General features: G+C 45.7%; 1 protein-coding gene across 3 annotated transcripts; it reads right to left on the reverse strand.

The window, feature by feature from the left end:
* Positions 1–2,141: 2,141 nt before the first annotated feature.
* Positions 2,142–23,482, reverse strand: GOLM2 (golgi membrane protein 2). 3 transcript variants are annotated; one of them, XM_031587929.2, is made up of 10 exons: positions 22,991–23,481; positions 18,348–18,402; positions 17,360–17,462; positions 16,265–16,355; positions 15,299–15,443; positions 14,393–14,473; positions 13,936–14,034; positions 13,274–13,447; positions 7,923–8,090; positions 2,142–3,886 (listed from the first exon to the last, which is right to left on the reverse strand). In XM_031587929.2, the coding sequence occupies exons 1-10, from the start codon at positions 23,315–23,317 to the stop codon at positions 3,813–3,815; spliced, it is 1,317 nt and encodes a 438-aa protein (XP_031443789.1). In that variant the 5' UTR covers positions 23,318–23,481; the 3' UTR covers positions 2,142–3,812. The 3 variants fall into 3 exon arrangements, with proteins under 3 accessions (XP_031443789.1, XP_031443791.1, XP_031443790.1); XM_031587931.2 differs by lacking the exon at positions 7,923–8,090 and having other exon boundaries at positions 22,991–23,480; XM_031587930.2 differs by lacking the exons at positions 2,142–3,886; positions 7,923–8,090 and adding an exon at positions 12,501–12,642 and having other exon boundaries at positions 22,991–23,482.
* Positions 23,483–24,384: the final 902 nt, after the last annotated feature.

Below are 24,384 nucleotides of genomic sequence, written 5' to 3' on the forward strand. Positions count from 1 at the left end.
GAATCACTGCTCAAACAACAAGATCTGGGCTGGGCCATCCTTTAAAGGTGCTTTGATTTTTCTTGTAAAGCAGTTCCACCACACGCACCAAATGTTATTTTGAAGTTCAGCTGGTGGTTTGAGGAAAGCAGATATTTGAGTAGTGCTCTCTGAAACATGTCAACATTTTGTGTGCTGCTGTTTCCATGGAAACAGGTATCAGCTCAGAAAAATGGCCTCGGGATTTCAAAACTAGATGTAAAAAATAAAATCCAGATAGGTTAGTCATTCATACTGCTACTCATGAGCTGATACTGGTGGTACTAAACGATAGGCCATGAACACATTAGGTATAGACAGGCACATTGGCAGGTCAATGATTTATGTGTTTTTTAAGTGAGCCTCTGACTGAAGGAACTTTGTTAGAAAAACATGCATTAATTGCGTTTTTTTCCTAGCTTGTTCTCTTCCACACACTTGAAAGCAATCACATTTTCATCACTTCTTTAGGCCTCTACTTGAAAAAGGTATTGAAAGAGGTACTGGACAAGAACTACAGATTTAAGCTAGCTGGCAAATTTTTCTTGTTAACAGGAAACACAAAGCTGATCATTTGGAATCTTTAGCAGCATGTAGAAATGAAGCAGGTGCCATTTCTTTGAGCTCTTTGCCTCTGAGGACGTGTGCTTTAGGAAGAGCCGACTTGCAGGCGAGGCAGCTATCCCAGCTGAGCACTGGATCAGTGCAGGACTCCCTGCTGGCAGTGTGCACTGAGCACATCTGTATGGAGCTGAGGGCAGAGCGCCCCGGGAATTCTTGGAAAATGAAGACTCCTCTGTTTGGAGTCTTGCATCTTCAGCTTAGTGATTCAGACGTTTGTATCTATTTTCTAGCTCAAGCCATGCCTAGATGTCTGTCTTCGATATGAACTGGATGTCCCCAGCCCTCTAGAGCAGTGGCTCCCAGCTGGTGAAGGGCAGTATGTTAAAGGAAAGGCACGGAGCAGGAAGTCAGTGCTGCAGGTGTGAAGTGATTGGAAAGGGATGGCTGCAGGGAAGGGAGGGAAAGGCACAGCAACAGAAAGCTGCAGCGCTTCGCTGCACCCAGCAGTGATGCAGTTCAGAAGAGATGGGAGACACTGGGAAAGGACAGTAGGGCAGAACTGCAGGCCTGAAGAAGAAAAGGGATGAGGTGGGGGTACAGGGCTAACTGCTGAGGTGGGGAAGCAGCCACATGCCTGTGGAAGGGGAGATGGTGTAGAAAACAGCTGCAAAAAAAAAAAAAAAAAGAAAACTGCTCTAAAAACATTGGCACTTTCCCAAAAGAACACAGACTTTTTTTCACTCAAGTGGAATTTGTTTGACAGAACAATTCCTCTTAGAAATAAAATTCCTTAAACATCGGATCACTAAATAATGAAGGGTAGAGTGTCTAGTGACCTAAATCAGATTCCTTAAAAGGATACCCACGAGGATCAAACCATGCTTCTGTACGGGCTCTACTTCAGTGAAATACTCTCCCAAAACACTGGGGTGAAGCAAGCCTACAATTCATGCACGCAGCGTGCTGCCCATAATAACAGGTTACTGACCTCAGTGTGGATGTGGGCACTTACCAAGGGCAGTGTGGTTGTACACTTATCCGTGTACACCTCCTCAGTAACCTGTCTGACCAACAGTCTCACAGGCTTCAAGGATGGAAATGCAGTGCAGAAGCAACACGCAAAGAGCTGGCCAGAGAAGTTTCTGTACAGCACAACACCAGAGACCTTACAGTGAGGGACTCAAGGAAGATTTTACAGTAGGTACAGTGTTGCCAAGTTATTCTTGTGTATCTGTTACAGTAGCTCAAGAGTTGCTGCCAAGGTTGGTACCCACATTCACACCAACTACACAGGTACTGCATTTGAAGCTCACTTGTTGCTTAAAAATATCCAAGAGTGTAATTGTCCTGATGTGACAAGAAAGTAAGTTTGTATGGCTTGTAGTAAGGTCCTCACCTCAGTCACTGCCCTGTGAGTTGGCTTTTATCAAGCAGGTGTAACCATTGCTGATATATCAGACTATTCAGCTCCTGAGAAGGCCCACTTTAATCTGATTTTCAGGAGCCACGATCACTTTGATATGGTTGCAGAAGGAAACAAAAGAGCCAGAAGCCTCACAAACTTTAAACAATTTATTAGAACCCATATATGTTGCTTTCATTAGTTAACACCTGAATTCAGGGTGAAATTACATTTTAAGAGCAAAAAAATGCAGTGCTTAAATATGGCATTTACTGATGACTGCTATTCTTAGAATCCAGGTACAGGTTTGTTCTTACTGTGTGGTGTTAGTTTGGTATCTAATTCAGAGCAGGCTCAGTGTTTTATTTTGAACTGGAAGTACATCACACCATGCAAAGGGCTGTTCCCCCCATCTCCTCTCAGAGATACGTAATGAAGAACTCAAGCCTTAAACACCACCACCAGAGGGGAAAAAAAAACCAAACCGTTGGAATGCATCACCAGAATTTGATTTTTTATTTCTTGTATATTTAAGACTCATTAGCAGAATATGTCTGTAGCAAAAATAATGTAGCAAAAAAAAAAAATAATCATGCAACTTCTGAAATGTAAAAGGTCCACTGAATGGGCATCAAGCAAGACTTATTTCAGATTGGAACCTGAATACAGAAAGAGTACAATCACCCATGTCAAAGGTCCTGTAATTTCTTTTCACAGTAGCCCTTTTGGAGAAGCAGGTTGGGTTAATAACCTCATTTTCCACTACTGTAAATCAACTGAATCATTTCCATAAAATACAGAAAGTGCTGAACACACAGTACAGAAAGTATCTAACTTACAAACTGGTCTGAGATACGAAAGCAAAGGTGGAAGTGGCAGACATTTGGACAGATCTGTAGTAAAGTATTACATTGTAAATTAACTTAAGTGACTACAACACAGGATGGAGTCTCTTGGAACAGTAAAACTCTGCATACAAGGTATTGAGGGTGGGTAGGGGTTGTTCCTTCCATTCAGGTTCCTGCAAAGCTGATGTAGATTTCTTCCCTCCCCCATCCCCACACTGAAACGTGCTCTTCTTTAACACGTACACAAGGATTCCCTACAAGCTGTGTTGAATTATTTATATTACCTTTTAAGATAAGCTATTAGTTACACAACTTTTTCAGGATGTATCAAATCACTGAAACTCTACTGTCACTGATCTCCAGCTCTAGCTATGACTTTTGGTCACTGGACATGAGAATCAAAATGCTGCTTGCTTCTGAGGCCTATGCCACTCTTTCCTCACTTACATAAAAGAAGGAGCAATTTTTTAAGCATTCAGTTTTCATTCTCAAACAATAGCTCACCTGCAAAGTACAAAAAACACAGCACTCGTGGAAAAAAGCAGAGTATTTTCGCTCATACAGGTATTACTGTAGAAAAGGAGTCCAATGGCTGTACATTGTTTCCACAGGGTATTTGTTACATGAGATACAAACTGTACAAGTTCTCCAGTTTACAAAGTTTTCTAATTTGCAGAAACAATTCAGCCCCTATTTATAGTATTGGTTTTAAATGTAAAGATTCTTACAGATAAGGTACAGTCTAAGTAATTGGTTCAATGTAACAACAAAAATGTCATTTTAATACAATTTGCAATAGTACAACTATGTACATATGTACAGAACTGTTTCCTTCTGTTACTTCCCTAACTTTGAGTATACTTATTTTAATTATCAGTTTGTTTTAAAGTATGAAACGCCGAAGTAAAAATGGTTCAGTTTTGCAGCACTTCAAGTTCTTCAGTTGAGATCTCATCTACATTTCCCATTTAATTCAAGCCTTAAAGAACACCATCACCAAAGCGTGGCTTGCTGTAATCAACGAGGTCATTCTGTAGATCTCTTTCTTCATCATCTGCAATTGAAATATCCAGACCAATTCTCATGCGATGGTAATAAAAAAAATAAGATTAAGCAAGCTTTCCCATGAACACAGTGCTAACACATCCATCCACACCAACAGGGCCTCCTCTGGCTATGGGAATGAAGTCCTCTAGGAAAACAAGGCAGCACAAGGCCCTGCCATGACAGGTCCAGCTGTCAGCACTCAGGGATTTGTCCCATCTGACAAACTGTGACTTCACACTACTGAGCATCTCTGGCTTTGTTCCAACTGCATTTCAGACATCTAATGACTTGAGAGATTGCAGAACTACTGTAAATTGAGAATGTTCCTTTATAGGTTTGAAACTCTCCCACTAAAAGCCGACTAGAAAGTCTCTGTAACTTTGGGAGTTTACATCAGCACGGGTTACAAGTTGGCAGAGTTGAAACACTGCAGGGTTTTTACCAAAGGTTGGGAACCATGCAGGACTGGCACAGAGAAGTCCTTGTGACCCTCCTCCAAGTCTCTGAATAAAGCGCAGAAGAGTAAGGTGATACTCTTCCAGCTTACGTCTTAGGTTTGAAAAATGATACTCTGAATTGCCTTTGCTATCAGCATTGTTACAGACTGCTATCCTGCATGTCAGACTCAAGTATAAAACATGAAGGACTCTTAAAAACACAAAAAGCAGTGCTCAACCTTCCCACACTTCTCATCAATAGAAATCTGTATTCTCTCTCAGCCTTGCTAGGAATCAGCATTGCATTCCTCACCTGTACTCTTCACAGCTGAAATGCAACCATCCAGTCAGGCTACTAAGTGATAAATAGCTCACCCATCAGAACATCTGCTCTTAAACACGCAGTTATTCTGCAGCTCAGCCAGGAAGCACAGTGCAGCAGAGAGCAGCAGGGCAGTGCATGCTGAGCAGCCTGCAGCTGATGCAAAGCGCCCGCTCTGGGAGTGCCACAGCTCTGCTGCTCTGCAGTGTGGCTGCTGCTTCATCCCTGGCTGGGAGAGTGAGTGAAGGCGTTCCCTCCTGCAGATCCCCACTGACTGCCGCTCCCTGCCGCTCTCCTACTTCTTGACTTCTATTCCTGGGACTTTGAGGCTCATGAAAAATCATAAAAACAAGCGCTCAAAACTTACTCATCCTCACTATATTCGTTTAATGTAGTGCACCAAAAAAAAAAAAAAAGTAAAATCATGGAAAATATATTTTAAAACATCTCTTGCAAGAACTATTGAGGCACGTTATTCTGGCAGCCATAACTGAGATGGCTCCTGCATGGTCCCACAAGAAAAGAGGTCCTGAAAGTCCAGTGCTTTAACCAACAAACTTTTGCTGCACTGCAAAGCTCACGGTGTCCCCTTACACTCATGTGAAGGACACCAGTTCACAGGAACAGAAAGCAGAGTTCAAGTGACTGCCACCAGCTGTCCCTCCACAAGTTTACCAAGCCTATCGCTTGACGATAACCTGTTTGAAGCTCTAAAACATTCACAAGTTTATTTATCAGCCTGCAAGTGAGGCAGGTACGCCCTGGCAGCCTACTGCCACTGGCACAGGCTTGTTTATCTACATGACACATGCTGCTGTTTGGTAGAAACCACTAATAAGAAAGCATGAAGGTATCACTTGATTGGTGTAATCCACCACCACCCAGCCACCACAAAACAGCATTTACTGGTGTAGAACCAACATTTCACTTTGCATTTCAAACAGGTGAACTGAAAGAAGAAACGCCAGGTTGGATGCTGATGTTCACAGGAGTGCATCTCCCAAATTTGTCTATTTTCCTTATATTTCAATATAAGGCCCACACAATCTTAGTGGTAACACAAAAACACATTTAGCCAAACTGCTTTGTTTACACACACCAGATGCTTTGCTTTAGCCTAATGCAGAACCATGTGATGTTTTCCTAATAGTTTTGAGGCACAAATTCAGTGGGTTTTTCTTTTTTTAACCTCTAAACAATTATAACAACTCCCCCTCCAAAATCCCACAATTCCACCTTCTCTTCCCCTGCTAGTAAATTAAGTACAAAAACTAAAGCAGACACTTCTAAAATGCTGCTCCTGGCAGTACCACACAGAACAAGCCAACAAGTTAACAGGAGACAAGACAACAAATGGTTTGGAAAATGAAGCCAGAGGTTGTAAGGTGCTGCTTAGACTGTTCTGCAGGAAGAGCCTTCCCAAGGTCACCCTTCGATCTTCACTACATGGCACAAAGTCTCTTACGTCTGTGCAGATGTAAAGAGATTGGGCAGAAGAAGTCCAAAGCGAAAGCCACCACAGCACTGAGCTGAGAGGTGTCACATCAGCATGTGAAAGTTTTAAGGCCACTTTCAATTGCAGCTCCTACATAGCAAGCTACAAAACCACAACCTCTGGTTTCTAACAGTTCTCCAGCACTTATTTCCGTGCCATGCCCATCGCTGCATAAGCTGCTGGCAGCAGTGCCACTCAAGGTACCTGTACTAGTTAATAGCTTACAGGATATTGCTTCTTGCTATCTCGAGCCATTGGTTTCCCTGCAGAGCCACCACAGCAGTGTTGGTAAGCAGGCAGTTCCATGGTGGGGGCACAATGCAGTGTGTGCAGGGATTGCACTGCTGCCTCACCGTGCTGCTGGGCACCCTCTGCCCAGCACAGAGCCACAGGAATGGCACAGGGCAGCACTGGGCCTCACTCATGTCAAGAATCACCCTTCGAAGTCCAGTTAGGAAAGTGATGCAGAGAGCAGCCAGGCATCACCCGCTGTGTATGAGGGAGAATTGAACTAAACAACAACCAAAACTCAACTCAATCCACGCTACTGCTTGGATTTGCAGAGTGTGAGCAGACATGCACCACACTGTGCTTTTCTTTGCTCTACAAAACCACGACCATGAGAAACCAGCTTCCTACTTCCACAGTGCAGTGCACATCAGGAGAAGCAGCCATATGGACTATTTACATTCATTTGGAAGCTCACCTTAACAATCCATTCAGAACCTCATAAGAATGCACCCAGAGGAATGGACATTTGTAATCCAGAGCAACTAAAGTCCCCTGCTACAGCTCTGAGTGTAGCAGACAGGCCACGTCACCTGGAGCAGCAGCGCTTTTCATTTTCATCAGTAAGCAAATTAATTGTCCTGGGTTCTGGCCCATATCGTTCTTGTGCTTACTCACGTGTTTCAAACTACCAGCACAGCCACTAAACACACTGCATACAGCAGTGCATGTAACAGAAATCAGTTGCATTTTATCAGTTATTCCTATGCTTGGATAACAATAAAATGATTGACAACCCACCAGGTTAAAAACCTGCATTACAAGGATCAAAATCAGGGTGCACACAGGACTTGAAGAGTTACAGCCCTCCCACCCTCTGCACTCCCCCTTTATTTTGCATCATTTCCTTAATTGGAAACACCGTAAATGTTTAAGCAGACATTTCCAACCTGTAGACATGCAAGCCCTTCACAAGACATCCCAAACAACTACATGGAGAATGGCAGACAACGTGGCAGACGACAACGGAGAGGTGACGCAGCGAGACGCATGCAGGGGGGGGGAACATGCAGGGATGGGTGTTAGGCTGAGTTCTGAACTTTGGTTAACAAGGAGAACCAGAAGTCTGTTGAATCTGTGTACAGTGCACAAAAAGTTACATTTAGAATTGATATCTGGGACTTCGTTGTGTACCACCTCAGTGCAGGAGTCAAAAACTACTAATGCAGTTTTAAGTAGAGGAGTGTAGTGCCAAAGACTGCGTCCCCAGCCAGCTATACACCACGTTTGTGTTTAGAAAACCATTTCTAAAATTTGAAACATCTTGATTTTCCTAGAAGAAACTGTGCAAAATTGAAAAAAGATATGGGAATATTCTGAGAACTGCTAAAACATTGCTTTCAAATGGAAAGCGAGCTGAATTTTAAAGATTGCCTAAAGCTTATTTGTTCCATATTATAAATTGCAGATCAGCCAAAATTAATGAGGCTTTACACAAATTCAACAAGAAAATTCAGTGTGGATTTTATTACAACGGGATGGAGATAAGGCCCAAGCTCACCTTGGACGTCTTCTTCTCCACCATCACCATCCTCTTCCTCATTGTAAGCCAGCTCAGCCTGTTTGTCTGCCTCGTACTCACCCACGTTACCATCATCCCCATTATAATCTGCCAGTTTAGAACCCTGCTGCGGATCAACAGGGGATTCATTCTCATCAAAGAATCGGCCTGCGAAGTAGGCAAAGGATTAAGTCAGAAGCAGAGAGGAAAGAAACAGGAAGATTCTAAATGAAAGCAGCCCGCAGGTTAGGATATTCAGGTTTCTGTAGCAGCTTTGACTGGAGGAAGAAGGGAGTAGAAGGGAGAGTGCATGGGCAGGAGGGACAACAGTGCTGCTTAGGAACACCTCCATGGAGACAGGATGTCCTTGATGGCTCTGAACTGGGGTTTGAGATCTGCCTGCTGTGGGCTTTGCTTTGTAGAAAAGAGCAGGGGGAAGCATCCAAACAAAAAGCTCCACTGCTCTCCTTTTGTAAAGTGCTGAAGAGCACAGAGTGAAAATTTTTGTACCCAGACATTTTCCTAAACCAAAAAAATGGAGCAAAACATTGCTGACTTTGTACATGGAAGTGAAGCTTACAGCATGGATACCACGCTGCCAAGGGTACCAATCTCACAAAGATCTGCCTCACACTCTACACCGATTTTTTTCAAACCACCTAATTGATCTGGGTAACATTCAGGTTTTCTGCTGAGCTTTACGTTTCCAAAATGTTCCAACTGCAGTCTTTTGTCTCACAGCAAAGAATTAAGAACTGTTCCACACAAACAACTGTTTCAACAACAAACAAAAAACAAAAATAATTAGCTGCAACTATAAAACGACTACAAACGAGCACACAGTGAAAGACTCATGGTGCAACGTCAAGTTCAGACCTGGTATGTAATGAGGGAAAAGGAGAAATAGTCAAGACCACAGAATTCAGTCTTCTTGTCCATGGCTTAAAGAAAGCAACACTAACCAAGAGCACAGGTCTGGAGACTGTGTATAAAAGGAGAATGGGATCAAAGTGCAGTGCAATCATTTCAGACTGGAAACAAACCAAGAAAAAGGCCTGCCAAGGCAGATGTTAAGTGATCCATGTTGGAAACAAACACAGAAGTAAAACTGAAGATATGATTTCAACATTAGGATTAAAAAAGTGTTTGGGTCACAATGGACAGATGAGAAAATGAATTTTTCTCTTAAAACAGTGAAAACTGGTATGTGGCAGTATATAAAATTCAGAGCAGAAACAGTAACGGTGCTTGAAAAGCAGAAGGATGACAGCAGTGCCCCTCACATGTACAGAAACTGGTGTCTATGATCTGTTTGTACATCAGAGGTTTGATTTGTTGGTCACTCTCTATTCACCTCTGTAATTCAGTAATCCTTGTGAACGTTGACTTTATTTTTGGACGCTGCCTTCTACAAATAACTGTACAATTTGCACATTAAATATAAAGTTAGGTATGAGAAAAACTGAATGTGATTAACTTACAGAAAAAAAAACAGGGCTGCAGATGTGCAGAAATGCTACGACAAGAGTAAGCTGACGGAAGGAAAAGTTAAAACATCAGGAAGGCCTCAGGGAACCCAGCACCCCACTGACTGTGTGTGCAGAGCCAGGTGTGAGGGATGGAGGCAGCAGGTGACTCCCTGCCCAGGAGGGCATCAGCTCTGACACAAGGCATTCACACACGCTCCTGGGGCACCGAGAGCTGGGCCAGCAGAACAAGAGCCAGCAAGGCACCAGCTGCCTCCTGAACCAGACATGAGCAGCAGTACTGCCTGGAATCTGTCCCAGCAGCACGTGGTGGTGTCGTGGGCTGTTGCTCAGCTCACTGCAGACGTGAGCTGGTATCTGTAACGCAGGCATTGCAAGGGCTGTTTGAGAGAGCACAAAACAGGAGAGGCAAGTGACAGCAATGGGACGTCCCATAAGGATGCAGTGGATGCTAAAGGCCGTAGGGAGTGTTTGACAAAAGAAGTTCAGATAATAGTTGGGTATCGCTAACCTGAACCCTCATGCAGCCCTTGGAGCAGCTGTCTGATGCTCACACTAAGGCACTTACAGGACAGCTTCACACAGCAGCAGCTCTGCTGCACTCCCACTTCCCACCCCCAGGCACCAGGCATGAGCACAGTGTGCCTGCAGCACTTCCGTCAGCCTCTTCTCAAACCATACCACTGCAATGTTGGTACCCCCAGTACCAAAGTTAATTTTTAAATCCTTTTTAAATCTGTGCTAATAAAATGGAAAAAGAAAGCATATTTTGGAAGAAGCTTCACAATTCTGAAGCTGGGCAGATATGGCAGCCCAACCAACAAGAGGTTGCTTGTGTGCATCAGCTCATGGGATGAGACAAGATGGGCAGACATCAAAGCCCAGCCAGGCAATCATCTGCAGTGAGAGATGCATGCTGAATTAGTCGTCCTGGCTTAGAGGAGAGCAGCTCCAGCACCAGTGGACCTTTCAAAATGGCCACTGCTGATCAATCAGGAAACAAATCTCATAGAAATAACTAATGCAGGTTTCTAGATCTAGAAAGAAATCCTCTCCCTTGCTGCATCATTATGATGCAAGGTATCACATGGAAGGGAGAGAAAAGATGAAGTGCAAAGGCTGATCAGTGCTTACTGACTCTCAGGTACCCACAGCCTTCAGTGGAGCCATTTCCATCACTGCTCCTGCCCCCCATGCACTTACTCCATTCACAGGGCAGAGAGCCAATCCATTTTAAAAAGTGAAGAACTGAAACATGAGGCTGTGTCAGTTCTGCTGTAGCTGCTCACACAACGCAGGTTCTGCAAGAAGCTCATTTGATAAATTAAACAGTCTTGGACATCTCAGGATACGTGAAGTGGAAGAACTGAGCAAACTGCACGTTGATTTCGAGTTACACTATTTACTGAATTAATGTAACTTACAGTATTATTTGAATAGCCTCATTTCACCAGAAAGAGCCACAAGTGGTATTAAAGTAAGTGAAGCCTGTGCTCATTATCATCTGTTTCCAGTAGCACAACAGGTGCCTGTTCCCCATCCATTCCACCCTGCTCTTTGCAGATCTTTTCCCCTCCTATTTTAATCCCCACCCAATTCCTTCTGCCTTCACCTTTCTAAACTTTATTCTTTTTTATTCATTTTTATTCATTTTATTCATTTAAAGCCACAGGATGGCCTCACAAGCACTAGACAAAGCAGAGAACATAACTCCATCTTTGTCTCCCACCTGACATTCTTGTTAACACACTCTAGTAGGAAACATTTTTAGTGACTGTTGAGTGTATCGTTTTCTACTGAACTGCTTGTTTTCTGTTTGTTACTCTATCCTGTGTACTTGACTTTCCATTCTTAACTGCAAACTAATTTCATGTTTTACAAACTTCCACGTTGCTGAAAGCACATCTCTTACATCCTGTTATCAGCCAGCACCACGCAGCAACAGTGCCAAGAAAAGACACCTCTGTAAACCTTACAGGAGGTTGTTTGGTTTTTTTAGACTGCTACCTGTGTCTGGTATACTCTTTTCTTAAAGTCACGTACCCATAAATTAGCAATTTATTCCTAATTAGGTCTCCATTAGTTTGTATCCAACTAAGTCCCATCTTGCTTTTGCTCCTCTGAGTACACGTTTATCACTGACATAATTTGTTCTTGAAAAATCCGCGCTAAGCACTTCATTTTATTCAGACTGATGAGAATTTGTTCATTTTTCATTCTGGATATCAAAGCTACGCTGCTGGAACTCCTCAAATCCTCCTTCCTTTCACTTTTTAGACATATCTTCTTTCATTTCTCAAAGCTGTTAAAGGCTCAGAAACATCTCCAGACAGCTTCCCAAATCTCTTGGATGGGCTGCAGCATCTGACCTCGTGGGGGCTACATGGGGGTGGGGGAGAAGAAAAGCACACAGCTGTACACCTGTGTGCCATTATACTCCAACATCTATCAGCTCACAGATCTGACTACAAGCTCACAGGCCCTATTACAATTGAATCTCTGTTTCACAATAGCACCCCAAAAATACTCCATTTATTTCTGTAAACATTATTTTCAACTTACTTTTAATGTTATTCGAGGACTATTCAACGATTGCTAGAAGCTAAGAATTTCCCTGCCAATTCTCCATGTAAGAGAAGTGCCAGACAAGTCTGAACCATGGAAAGAAACTGCCACAACTTTAACAAAGCAAACTTCCTGCACCAACCCTCAAAAAAATGCCTTCATAGCTTCATGATTCCAAGGGTGATCTGTGCTTCCAGAAGGCTTTTCATCGATCACTTAAACCAGTTCATCATCCTGATTCAACAAAACCACTGCTGCTTACCCAGCCCACAGAACTAACAGTGTTTATTGGTAGGCTTCAGAAACCTTCCTTACTGCTTCTCAGACTCAGAAGAGGATTGTTAGTTCAAACATAATGCTTTGCCATCTCTAAGTATAGATTCCGATCCCAGAAACCAAATCCTAAGGGAAAGCTACTTCACCACTGAGTGAAAAATAAATTCAAAGTTGAGTTTATAATAAGTATGTAATTAAAAATCCACACCTTACTTAGGTAAAAACAGAGAAGAAATGTTTTAGCAATACGTTTGATTTTCCTTCAAACTTGCCTTTGTCACCCAAATGCTAAACAGCTGGAATGAGTTTTTGGAAACAGCTGGTCAAGGTATGCCTTGCCAGTTGTACCCCACAGCACATGGAGGAGCACACAGCACAGCATACAGCGTTACCTGCAAGGTGGAGATGCATTTCAGAATCAACAGTGCAGAGACAACCATGGGCATATCTGCAAACTCTTACCTGCTGTCCACGCACTAAGCTTCATCAGCATTACTACCATCATGCACAAATATAAGCACATGTATGATTTGCTCCTGTCTGAAAACTTCTTTCTTTGGCAGCATCACTGCAGAGAGGGGTTTTGGAGAACATGCTTTGTACCAATACACATACATTCAATATCAAAGCTCCCTGGCGTAAGAGCTGAGTTCCAATGAGTTTGTCTTAAACTTGTAAGTAAGTCAAGCAACACACCATGAATATAAGTCACCCTATCGTGCACTGACCAAAAGTCTTAACTTAACAATCTATTTAAAATGCAGTACCTTCCTGAAACACTTTGAGTGCCTATGAGCAAATAATTTTCACATGGTGACTGACTACACATAAGAGATGACACGTGCAGGTGTGTCTTTTCTTGCTTGTTTGGTTTTAAAGACACAATAACATTTCCTTTCAGGCTTATTCTCCAAAGATCACCTGCTGTAATGGTTTCTATTTTCCAAAGAAGCAGCATTAGAACAGATGGAAAACAAAACAGTTCTCCTAGTATATTGACGTATATGACATTCACCAACTTACTTTGCTTCATCTTTTGCAATTCGACAGCTCTGCTTTTTTGAAGATCTATATGGTCTGCTTCAATTTTGTTTTCATTCTGACTTTCCATATTTTCTCCAAAATTTAAGTGCTGGAGAGAATTTGGAGGTATCTCTTTCACAGTATCAGCATTTCCACCATTGTCACCATGCAAACCTACAGAAAAAGGAGTGTGTTCAGTGCTTACATGGTTCCAAACAAAGGTTTTAATGCTACCATAAAAAAACAACATTTTAATAAATAATCAACTCCTAATGATATGCTGCAACCCCAACTAGTGCTCACACAGAGGATTGCTAATTTCTATTGCACTCTCCTGTCCAGTGGAGAAGTCTTCAAGCATTTCTCTTTGAAACTTCTAGTTGTCAAAATTGGCTGAAGTTGACCAAAAAGCTCAGAAATGACTGGGTGCAAGAGGGAGCATGAAGAGACAATGTAAGCAGCAACAACAGTGCCTCAGGAGCCCACACTAAGAATACATTCAATCTCGTATCCAGCAGAAATCACTTTTTCTTTTCTTTGTAATAGTATCAAATGAAGACAGTGCTGGCCACCTGCACCAAGTTTCCATGATAAAATAGCAGATATTAATTGGGAAGGTTGGCACAAAAGGTTAGCACATCATCTGCTAGTCAGAATTTTACCTGGTGCCAGATTTGGAGCGTGGGGCTGCTCAGTTGGAGGGTTTAAAACAGACTGATGATTATCGCTTCTGGGAGCTGACATAAGTGGCTTCTTTATAGCTAGAACAAAATACATTGACAAAAGCCTTAAGGTGAGAACAACAATATAACAACAACTCTTCCTCTGACAATCCTGTAAACATTTTGTTTTCAAATCCTGGATGAAAATATGAAATACAGAATTTCTGGCCAAAAAAAAAAACACCACCAAACTTCTGGAAGCACTGAAGCACTCAGTTTTGAAGATTCAAAGCTATAACAAACAGTAAGAAATCTTCACATTTTATATTTCAGTTGAACTTTACTAGCATAGACAGATTTAAAAACTTTGTGTTCATTATGAAACACACAGTATTCACATGGAATACAAATAACAGCAAAAACCCTAGTGTGAAAGTATTAGAGTATTTCTCCTAACCAGTGGGAGTATCTTCAGCTTTAGCAGGGTCATTGTCTTCTATTTCAGGCATGCCTGCATCTCCTCCTGGTTTGACTTTCTCTGTAAGACAAAAATAGGATGTTCTACCTTATTAATCATTAAGACTGTTTCCCTCTTGTGGAGGTCTCTAAGACCAGAAGAAAAGTCCATCATCCACAGAAAATGTCCCACACTGACAGTCCAACTACAAGACTTCTCATATTGCTCCATCCAAGTCCTGAAGACTGCTTTGGAGCATTGATCCCAAAGCCAGTCCAAGCAATGCTCAGAAAAGGATGGGAAACAGATGCACTGCTCTTGGTAGCTGAGCGGGAAAAGCTTGCTTTGAGAAACTGGCTGGAAAAGACACCAAACTGATACAAAAAGGTGCAGGTTCAGCAGCAGAAGTAGAAGCAAGGAGAACCCAAAAACCTTTTAGAGGGGCCTGGAGACAGGAAACAATTGCAAGTTACTCACTGAGAGCTTCCTGCACAGCTCCTGATAATCAAAGGCTCCCACTGTTCCTGCTGAGTTTCTCAGCTAGAGACTTCTCACAGATTTCAATGCTCCTCACCTCCTCTGGGCAGAACCCAGCTGCTCCAGCAACATTCCCCTTCCCCAGCTCACCACAAGACATTTCATGGTGAGTGGAGTGGCAATCCCCAGTTGACAACTGGCCATGTGAGGAAGGAGATGCCAAACATGATAAAGATGAACACAAAATTGTGCAAGAAACTGCTTTCACAGAAAGGCCCAGAGAAAGGACATGACAATCGTGGGATACCTCTGAACTCTTAGTACAGTGACATACAACTCACTGCTCTACTGCAGTGATTCTGTACAGTAGCTGAGGACACAGTACATTTGGCCCATTACACATCAGAAATGACCAAAAAAGGGAAATACCTTTGCCATTTACACCACGATCTGAAGGCAGCTCATTATTTTCTGCATTTTTAACTTCCATCTCTGGAACAGTCTTAGACATTGCCTGGTCATCACCATTGGGATTTATCTCAGCATCTTTAATGGACTGAATTCTCTGTGTTGCCTGTTAGAACAAATTAATTAGAACAATTATTAAGCACAGCTATAAAAATTAAAAACAAATGAACAAAAACACCATAAACTTAAGATTTGCTCTGGACAAACCAAATCACACCTATGAATCAGATGTTCACCAAAGCAAACAACAGCAGAAGTCCTCTATATACGAACTTCAGTCCTGAGAGTTGGAGCTGTGCTTCTGGGCACATAGCAGAATGTAAAGCACTTAATGTGGCTAAATGGAAATTACAGCAGCATACATACAATAGCCAAACCATTCATAACTTGTGAATAACATCTGAGCTATTGCAAAGGAACGGCAAGAAAACCACTACCATTCCACAATATGTTAGTTTTAACTGACACGGAACAGGCAGAGAACCTTGGAAAGTTATTTTCATAGGTTCTACATAAGCTAGCATTCTGCCTCTAGCAGGCACCTACCTCATGCAATTCACAAATAAACAGAAGTATATGGGCACACAGAAAAAACTACCATGGTAAGAAAGAGTTACGGTCAACTCAGCTCTTAAATATATCACAAAGTGGTAAAGACACCACTGGCCTTACACCTAAGGTCACAGACTTAAAAGCAATTCTAAACTTCAAGATCTGACTGAAATCTACTCAAAGCAGACCAAAGAATTAAGCCTGATCTTCAAGGCTTGGTTCAACAGCTGAACAAACAGGCAGATGGTCTTACAGTGACATCCACCCCAGCCCTCAGAGAAGAAATGTGCAAACCCTCCATATTTCTGAACTGCTGAGTCAACAACCAAAGGACTTCAGGTTCTTCTATTTCAAATAAGTATAACTCTGCATCACCTTTTGTTCCTGAACAATCTGGTCCATTAATTTCTTTATGCTTTCTTCATGTTGCATTCTCATTTCCTTGATCTGCTGCCCACACTGCAGACTTAATTAGAAATACATGATCAGTCATATTTCATTTGTTGGATTTTTTATATCCGCTCTCCCACAAATATAATAGGGACAAAAAAAATGAAGTGGCATAAAAAGCAAAACCTGAGCTACAAGCAGAACAGTCTGTCCAAAACCCTTTGTCCTGGAATGAGATGCGTGTGGAGTGAAAATGGACTGAATACAGGAAAAAAGTGGAACTGGAAAAACAAGGACAAAGCACAAAGACAGTAAAATAACAGAAGTGCCTCGAATGCATCTCCTCCAAAACCTGGAAAGCAACTGAAAATCTAAGCTTCCCAGTTAATCTGTCATCAGCAAGTATTTGTTCCACTTGGAAAGCAATACACCTCCCATGGCTGTCAACGCAGAAGCAGCACAACCAGGACTATGGGTTACTGTTACCAACCCAAACAACATCCATGAATGACACAGCTGGGTCTCCCAGTCTCTCTAACATGGCACACACAGATCCACACAAGCCAACACGATTCCCATCTCGCACAAACCTGCAAATACCCAACACAGCACAAACAGAATATCTGCTTTTCCACATGACTGTTTTGAACATTTCTCAGCGTTCATCTCTCCTATTCCTCAGGCTTCAGAAATACCAGTTCTCCCCACTTCTCTATTGTACTTGAAATCTCAATTACACACAGTGTTTTAACTTCAATTTGATGTATTTCTCCGTTAGGAAGACAGCAACTGACTATTCCAGTGGCTTACAGAACTTTGTTCACTTGTTAACTCAGATCTCAACATTATAAACACGGAACAATTCAGATAAGCCAGATTTTGCAGCACATGTATATCTGACTTTCACATAAAAATAATGGCTAGATGTTTGATTTTAATGTTTTAAGTTAAAGCTGCATCATCAAATGGGTACCCTCAAGTTTGAGGATTAACACGTACAATTCACTTGTGTCTTTTAACGAAGGCAGACTTCTGTCACACACACCCAGACGGACAGTTCTGACACTCCAGCAGACATACCTGTCGTACTCCAGCCTCCTCGTAAGGTAAGTGTTGTTCTTCTTGTACTCATGAAGCTGATCTTCCTGGCGGATGAATTCCTGACGTAATTCTGCCAGTTGTTCTGGGTCAAAGAGCAAAAGTCAATATTAACATACAATTAGAATGTAAGATGCCCCATGGCAGATACAACACTTCTGTTGCTGTGTGAGTTTAAAAGTTGCTCAAGTTTTGCTGTTTCTTCTACATATAAAGATTCTTTATCTTGAAAAAGATGCCAACTTACTTCAGTATGCCAAACATCATTATAAAATATAGAGCAACTCTTCTAATACTACAGAACCAGTGCTAAAAAAGGCTGAATTGTTCTTTACCTTTCCATTCAGTAGGGGCACACAGTGATATCTCACCTGTCTGGGAAACCTCCCCGACTTCCTAAAAAGAATCTGTTATTCTGAGTTACACAGGAGTACCATTAACTTACCCTTCTTCAGCAACAAATGTACAAAGAAAGTATCTTCACACTGCTCAAAAAAAACCTGGTACAACTGTTCTAATGGTTTTTCTCCTGCTTTTCAGGACACAGATAACCATTTTAACTCCCCACTACATTAACAGCAACCATGCAGACAGGCAGAAAGGCCAATATGCTGTTTGCAGGCATGCACAAACTTGGGCGTTAGCTGGCCCAGGTTTGCCTCAAACCACTGCACGTTTCCAACACCCGCAAGGACAGCCCTACAGGACCCCAGCACTGCTGGTCCAGCTGTACTGAACTGGTCATGAAAACAACTGCAGCATCTTGGAAGCAAGCAGTGCCAGAACGGAGCCTCACTGCAGACAGGAGGGCCAAGGCTGTGGGCACCAGTCCTGCACTGAGATGCAGAGCAGACGTCCAACAAGCACTGCCACACGCCAGCTTCTGCAGCACACCCAGCACTGCCTGGGCTTCCATTCCACACTCTGCAGCACCTGGGCAGTTACAAAGTACAGCATGGCCACTGCTTACCCTTCAAACGATGTATGTCTGCCATCTGATAGGATATGTTGTTCTGCAGCTTCACCTGAAAGGCAGAAACGTTCCATCACTGTAGGCAGTCGTCAGCAGAATAGAGAGGGTTTAGACTGTAAAGATTCAGATGCTTCTTAACTCGTTCTTTTTTCATTATGAAAAAGAGCAGATTGTGCCAGGACTACACCAAGCCCCCTGCATTCCAGTGCTGCAAAGGGGGCAATGGATTTCCAAAGTTAAAGTATAAGCATATAAAAATAAACAAGCAGCACCGTTAGCAAAACAACTTTTACCTGCTGTATATTTAAAGTAAATATTTAATGTGACACTACATTAAGTTCTTAACACAAATTTTACTTTTAAGAGAGAATCTGGCACCAGTAGACCTCCACAACCGCTACACGTTGGGTACTTTCAGTCAGGAAAAAATAGCAGTTACAACAGAGCGAAATGCACGCATACAAAGTCATGGAACAAAGGTGTTCTCTCTTGTTTTTACAAACAAAAGCAGTAGAAATTAAGAGAAAAAAATACACATAGAGCATAGTGAGACAGAGTGACAAAATCCCATCAGCAGGCGACATGGATGCTGCAATTACTTATCCTGCAGGTCCAGGGCTGATGTGAGGGGTAACTAAAGGGTGCTGAGACAGCTTGGCACCAAGATGCTCTCAGAATGACCTCCTGGAACACTCAGACTGCGTTTAGCTATCTAAAAAAAAGCAGAGTAACACCAAAACCATGCAGAAAGCTTGGGCTCGAGGATTCTGACACACAGCTTTGGCACCACTTGAAGTCCCATTGTCTCTGCTTCCTGAGAACCTCCACTTCCACCGCTGTTAAAGGAGAAGCACGAGCACAGCTGGCAGCTTTTATTCCCAGCCAGGCCCTACGGTGTCAGCCCCAAGCAGCTGCCTGCCTGTCTGTCCAAACAGACACACGTCCATCCTTCCACAGCACTTCCTCCACAACACCCAGCTTCCCTTTTACCAAACCCTCCTTTCCGTAACGCCACACCGCAGACACGTGTTGTCGGACAGGCTGAGAGCCAGGCTGACCTCCTGTGGCACAGGGCACACAGCCCAGCACCCTCCCGAGGGCTGCGGTGCCCACGGGGCAGGGAGCTGCTCAATGGGGCCGTTCCCCCAAAACACAGCATCACAGGGTGCAATCTCTCGGCAGCCTGAAGTCTGACCAGGCTGCTGGGATCTGAAAGAAACAGCCTGCAGGGACACCTGAAGAGCCTTCTGGGCATTACACAGTCACACGGTTGAGAACCAGTTACATGCACCCTGCCCACCATAAAATCAAAAGCATTCCAGACAGAGAACACCCAAATTAAAGGAGAGCTTGCTTGCTCCTGGCTTCCTGTGCTCTATTTTAGCAGCACAAGCAGTGCCTGCAGCAAGGACTGCACGCAGAAGGCCAACAGAAAAGCAAGCTCTGAGCTCTGCCCCATGGGCGCCGTCCTGCCAGCTCAGCACCAGAGAGTGGAGCCGCGCAGGCAGGGGTTACTGAGCACTGAGTAAAGAGCTGCACTTCTCTGTTTCCAGAGAAAGCCAAAAGCAGGTGATGTAAAAAACAACAAAAAAAAAAAACAAAAAAAACCACAAAACCACTGGCAATAATTAACAATTTTTTCCTGTCATCCACTCTAATGCAATTCTTCCCCAGAACACAATAAGCCTACAAGCAGCAGAAATCCTGCAAAGCACGGGGCTGTTTTCAAACCTTCATCTATCAGAATTCATAACACAGACAGCCCGGCTGCCAGCTCGCTTCTTCCTCACCCCATAAAACATCCGAGTTGTGAAGTGGTGGGGAGGAACTGCCTCTCTGCACACAGGAATTTGATTTGGAGACAGGATCAGCTTTATCACACTATCTTTCATTTTGACAACTCTGAGTTTCAGAGAAAAGCGACACAATTTATAGCCCAAACTGCCTGGCTGACAGCAAACGTCCCGAATCCAAGGGACGGAAAGGGAAGAAGCATTTAATGATTCATGGGATCTGTTCCACCTCCACATGCAAAAAAGCCACCCCACAAACCATGGCACAAATCCAGCTCTTCCAGATCCGTGTGCTGCTGGAAGCCAGAGCCATTTGCACTGCCCGTATTCCTCATGGCCTCCCAGATCCTTTCCAAAGCAGCTGGGAAACATAACAGGAATCCCCTGTAGTTCACTGAGCTCTGCACAGGAATATAAACATCAGAAATCCCGTCCTTGCCAGAATTTCCAAAAATCCCAGAGCCAGTTACACACAAGGTAACCCTTCCAATGCTTCTAAACTGCAAGTGCCCACAAAAAGCAGCCTAAAAGAAAGTTACAAACACACCGGAGCTTATCTTCATGTATTTATTGCATTTATCTTTATGTATTTATTGCAATACAGAACCCTAACTGCTTCCCAATGAAACAAGCAGTGAGCTGCAAACACCCACCCCCGTCTCAGAGTCATTCCAGCCCCCAAACTGCTGCCAAAGCAGCACACAGGTGTCCATACTGCCATTCTCCATTCACCACTATAGCACATGCTGGAACAGCACATGAAAGCCCTTTTAAAAGACTGATAGGAAAAAGGAGTATACTCCACGACATTCCTACTCCATTAAGTGCCCTTTCCCCAACAGCCAGTGTTGCCATCGTGCTGCAGCCTTGGAGGTGCTGCTGCTGGGGAACAAGAAGCAAGATTAGGAAGCCGCATTCAACAGCACTGCTAAGAGCTATGGCTCTGCAAACTGAGGAGCTATTGAGGAGCTCTGGCAGAAAAGGACACAGCCAGCTGCTTCTAAGGGAGTTTCACCAAGCAGCTTCACCCCACGAAGCAGCACTTCAAAGCACCAACGAAGGGACAGAGATGTATTACACACCCAGCACAGTCAGCAACAGCTCTGCAATGAAAAGGGTGCACTCCTGAGAGCTGCAAGAGCAGACACAGATAGGAACCCCCCCACACTGCGTGGCTGCCATTTGGAAGCTCTCCACCACAAAATCCTGCCCCTCAATCTTCCTATTGAGCTGACTGCAAAGGGGTGCATAATGCTCTGAAAAAACGTTTCCTGGCAATATGCAAAGCAGTGTGAAACACTGAGGAACCAACACAGCACGTGCATCACCTCCCAGCCCTGCCTCTGCCTCGCCCCCAGGTCCAGCAGCCTGATGTGAGCACTCTGTGTTCTGACACAGCTCCTCTTCGCATCTCACCTCCAGCACAAAAGAAAACCTGCACATTCCTTTTCATTTCAGTATATTTCCACTTCCAGAAAGGCTCTTCTCTTCCAAATTGTAGTTATAAAGATACTCTTAACTGTTTTTTCACCTTCTTTAGCAGATCTTTCTTTGTGAGAGAATCACCTCCAAAGAACAACACCACCACTGTGAGATTTGGGCAGTAGTTGTGGTGAGCCTACAGAACGGATCGAACCCCATTTACCATCACTTGCTTCCCAGCTCCTGGCATACCAAGATAAGATGCTCACCTGTATTTCAGGGACTCATCCTCACAGCCTGCACACACATGGCACTTCCCTGCTGTGCCTCGGTGCTTCTCAGCACTGCCCTGCCAGGATCCTCCCAGCTCACACGCCATCCAGCAGCAAGTGCTGCCTGTCTGCACTTGGAGCGTAAACGGGCTGCGTGCACATTTTTTTCTTTTATTATTATTTGTTTTGTTTCTTTGAACAAGACACCAGAACACTTAATTACCACCGTACATCTGTCATGAGCAAACAAGGGCACAGTGGGACATGTAATGCACACAGAGGATAAAGCCAAGGCTTTGGGCTTGTTGTGGGCATCGCTGAGCTGGGAGGGAGCATCTGCAGGCATCCTGGTTCCCCCAGCACTGGGAAACACGTGGCTGATGTGCCGAGCACAGAGCAAAGGGCAAAGGGCTGGGAGAGGAGCACAGAGTGCAGCAACAGCCACCAGAACAGCATCTCTCAATGGAATTTGCTACAAAGCAAAGCCTGGTTTGTTGCGAGCACCTGGTGTCAGTGCTTTGTTATAGCTCTCCATCTCACAAACGGACTGGAATCACTGGTATAACAGTGTGTCCAAGAACATCCTCACAAAACTCTATTCTGAGAAAACACCCCAGTCTTTAGGTGCAATAATTCACACACACCGCGTGCTTGTTTTGGTAACAGACCTTTCTGACTGCATCCCCTCTGCTCTCTGAGCCACCCACAAGTCCCAGCGCTAAACCTGCCTGCCCCCGCTGTCTGTGTGCCAGCTCAGAGACAAACAGAGCACGGCTACAGACCCACAGCTCACCTCCTGCCTTTTACCAGAGGAACCACGTCTCCCAGCCCTCACCTCTCCCAGCCCAGCGGCTGAGCTTTGCTCCTCGCAGCCCGCCCAACCTTCCCGTCCACGTCAGATACCTGCTTATAAACCACGCCGCTCTCAGTACAGCCGGCGTTCACAGAGAGGCACGGATTTCCAAACGAGAGCAGCGCTGCCCCTCACCAGCACTCAGAGCCGCCCTCACCGCGCACCCCGCAGACGCTCAGCCCCGGGCTCCCACGCAGACACACCGCCGCGCTCGTTCTCACGCCACGTCCTTTCCTCCCCGCGGCAGCCGCAGCGCTCTCTCGCCACGCGCGCACGTAGCGGCAGGAGCGCGGCGCTCACCCTGCTGTCCTCGCAGCGCTTCACCTGCCCGTCCCTGGCCTGCAGCCGGCTGCTCAGCTGGCTGTAATCCGCCTCCTTCTGCTCCAGCTGCTTGCGGTGCGAATCCACCCGGCCCAGCAGGTCGGAGTTGCGCTTCTCCAGCCGCCCCCGGGCCACCTCGGTGCGCTTGGCCTGGCTCTGCAGCTCGGCCAGCTCCTCCCGCAGCACGGCCTGGCGGGACGCCGCGTTCCAGCAGTTGAAGGCGAGGACGGCGATGACGAGCAGCAGCGCGGCCAGCAGGAAGGAGGGCAGGCGGCCGCCCCTCCGGTTGGCCCCGAAGCCCACCATGGGGGAGGCCGCCGGGCGGGGGCCGCACCCGCTCCCCGCCTCCGCCCGCGCCTCAGAGGAGCCGCGCAGACAAAGGGCGGCGGGGATCGGCGGCGGGCTGACGGCTGCGGGCGGCGGACGCGCACAGGCCGCAGAGCCGCGCTGGCGGCGCGCCGCCCTCCTCCCGGCCGGCCGCCGCCCCGCCCCTTCCGCCGCCCGCCTCTCGCGAGACGGCACGCTGCCAAATCTCGCGGGAGCGCCGCGCGCCGCCGCCCGGGTCCGTCGTGCCCCGCTCCCACAGCGCCGCCTGGCGGGCGGTCCGGGAGCGGTCAGCGCCGCGGTGTGCACTGAGCGCTCGGATAAACGCTCGGATAAACGCTCCGACAAACGCTCAGAGCGCGCTCGTTGTTACCGAGTTGCCCCATTCCCTTCCCGTGCCACCACGGCAGCTGCGTCCCACGGCGCAGGGTGGGCACGTGTCGGAAGCCCGGCCCCGGCTTCCAGCCGCAGCCCCGCCCAGGCGCACTGACGGCGGTGCCGGGGCGGCGCGGGGCGCTCGGTCGATGCCGGCACGCGGCAGCGCGGAGCGGAGTCCCCGCGGGGAACAGCGGCACGCCGGGTTGCGAGCTGCGAAGGAGGAAAGGAACTCAGGAATTGCTTTCTGTGGCTGCACCGCGCGGCTGCGCCAGCTGCGGGAACGCCGCCGCGCCACGCGCACCTTCCCGCACCTCCCGCCGGGAGCCGCGCGGCGCTGCCGTCCCGCGGCGCTGCGTGCAGTTCGGCGGTGCGTCCTGCAGGGGGCGCTGCGCTCTGCGTCTGCGTCAGTCGATGGCGTTTGGCTCTGGGGGACGGAACGGCCCTGGCGCTCGGCCCGGGGCTGCGGGTCAGCGCCGCGGCGATGGAGGAGCTCGGAAGGAGCGCTGCGCTCACGCAGAGCTGCACGGGACGAGGAGCCGTCCTAAGAAACCCGAGTTGTGTCCAAGCAAAATGCGAAAAGCGACCTGTCGGGTTAAATGCAGAGCTGCCGCGTGGCAGAGCAAAACGTGAAGACAGAGCTGCTGGAGGCACGAAAGGTGCTCGCACGCGTT

This window comes from Phasianus colchicus, chromosome 12 (genome assembly GCF_987193195.1).
Source record: "Phasianus colchicus chromosome 12, bPhaCol1.hap1.1, whole genome shotgun sequence".
NCBI lineage: Eukaryota > Metazoa > Chordata > Aves > Galliformes > Phasianidae > Phasianus > Phasianus colchicus.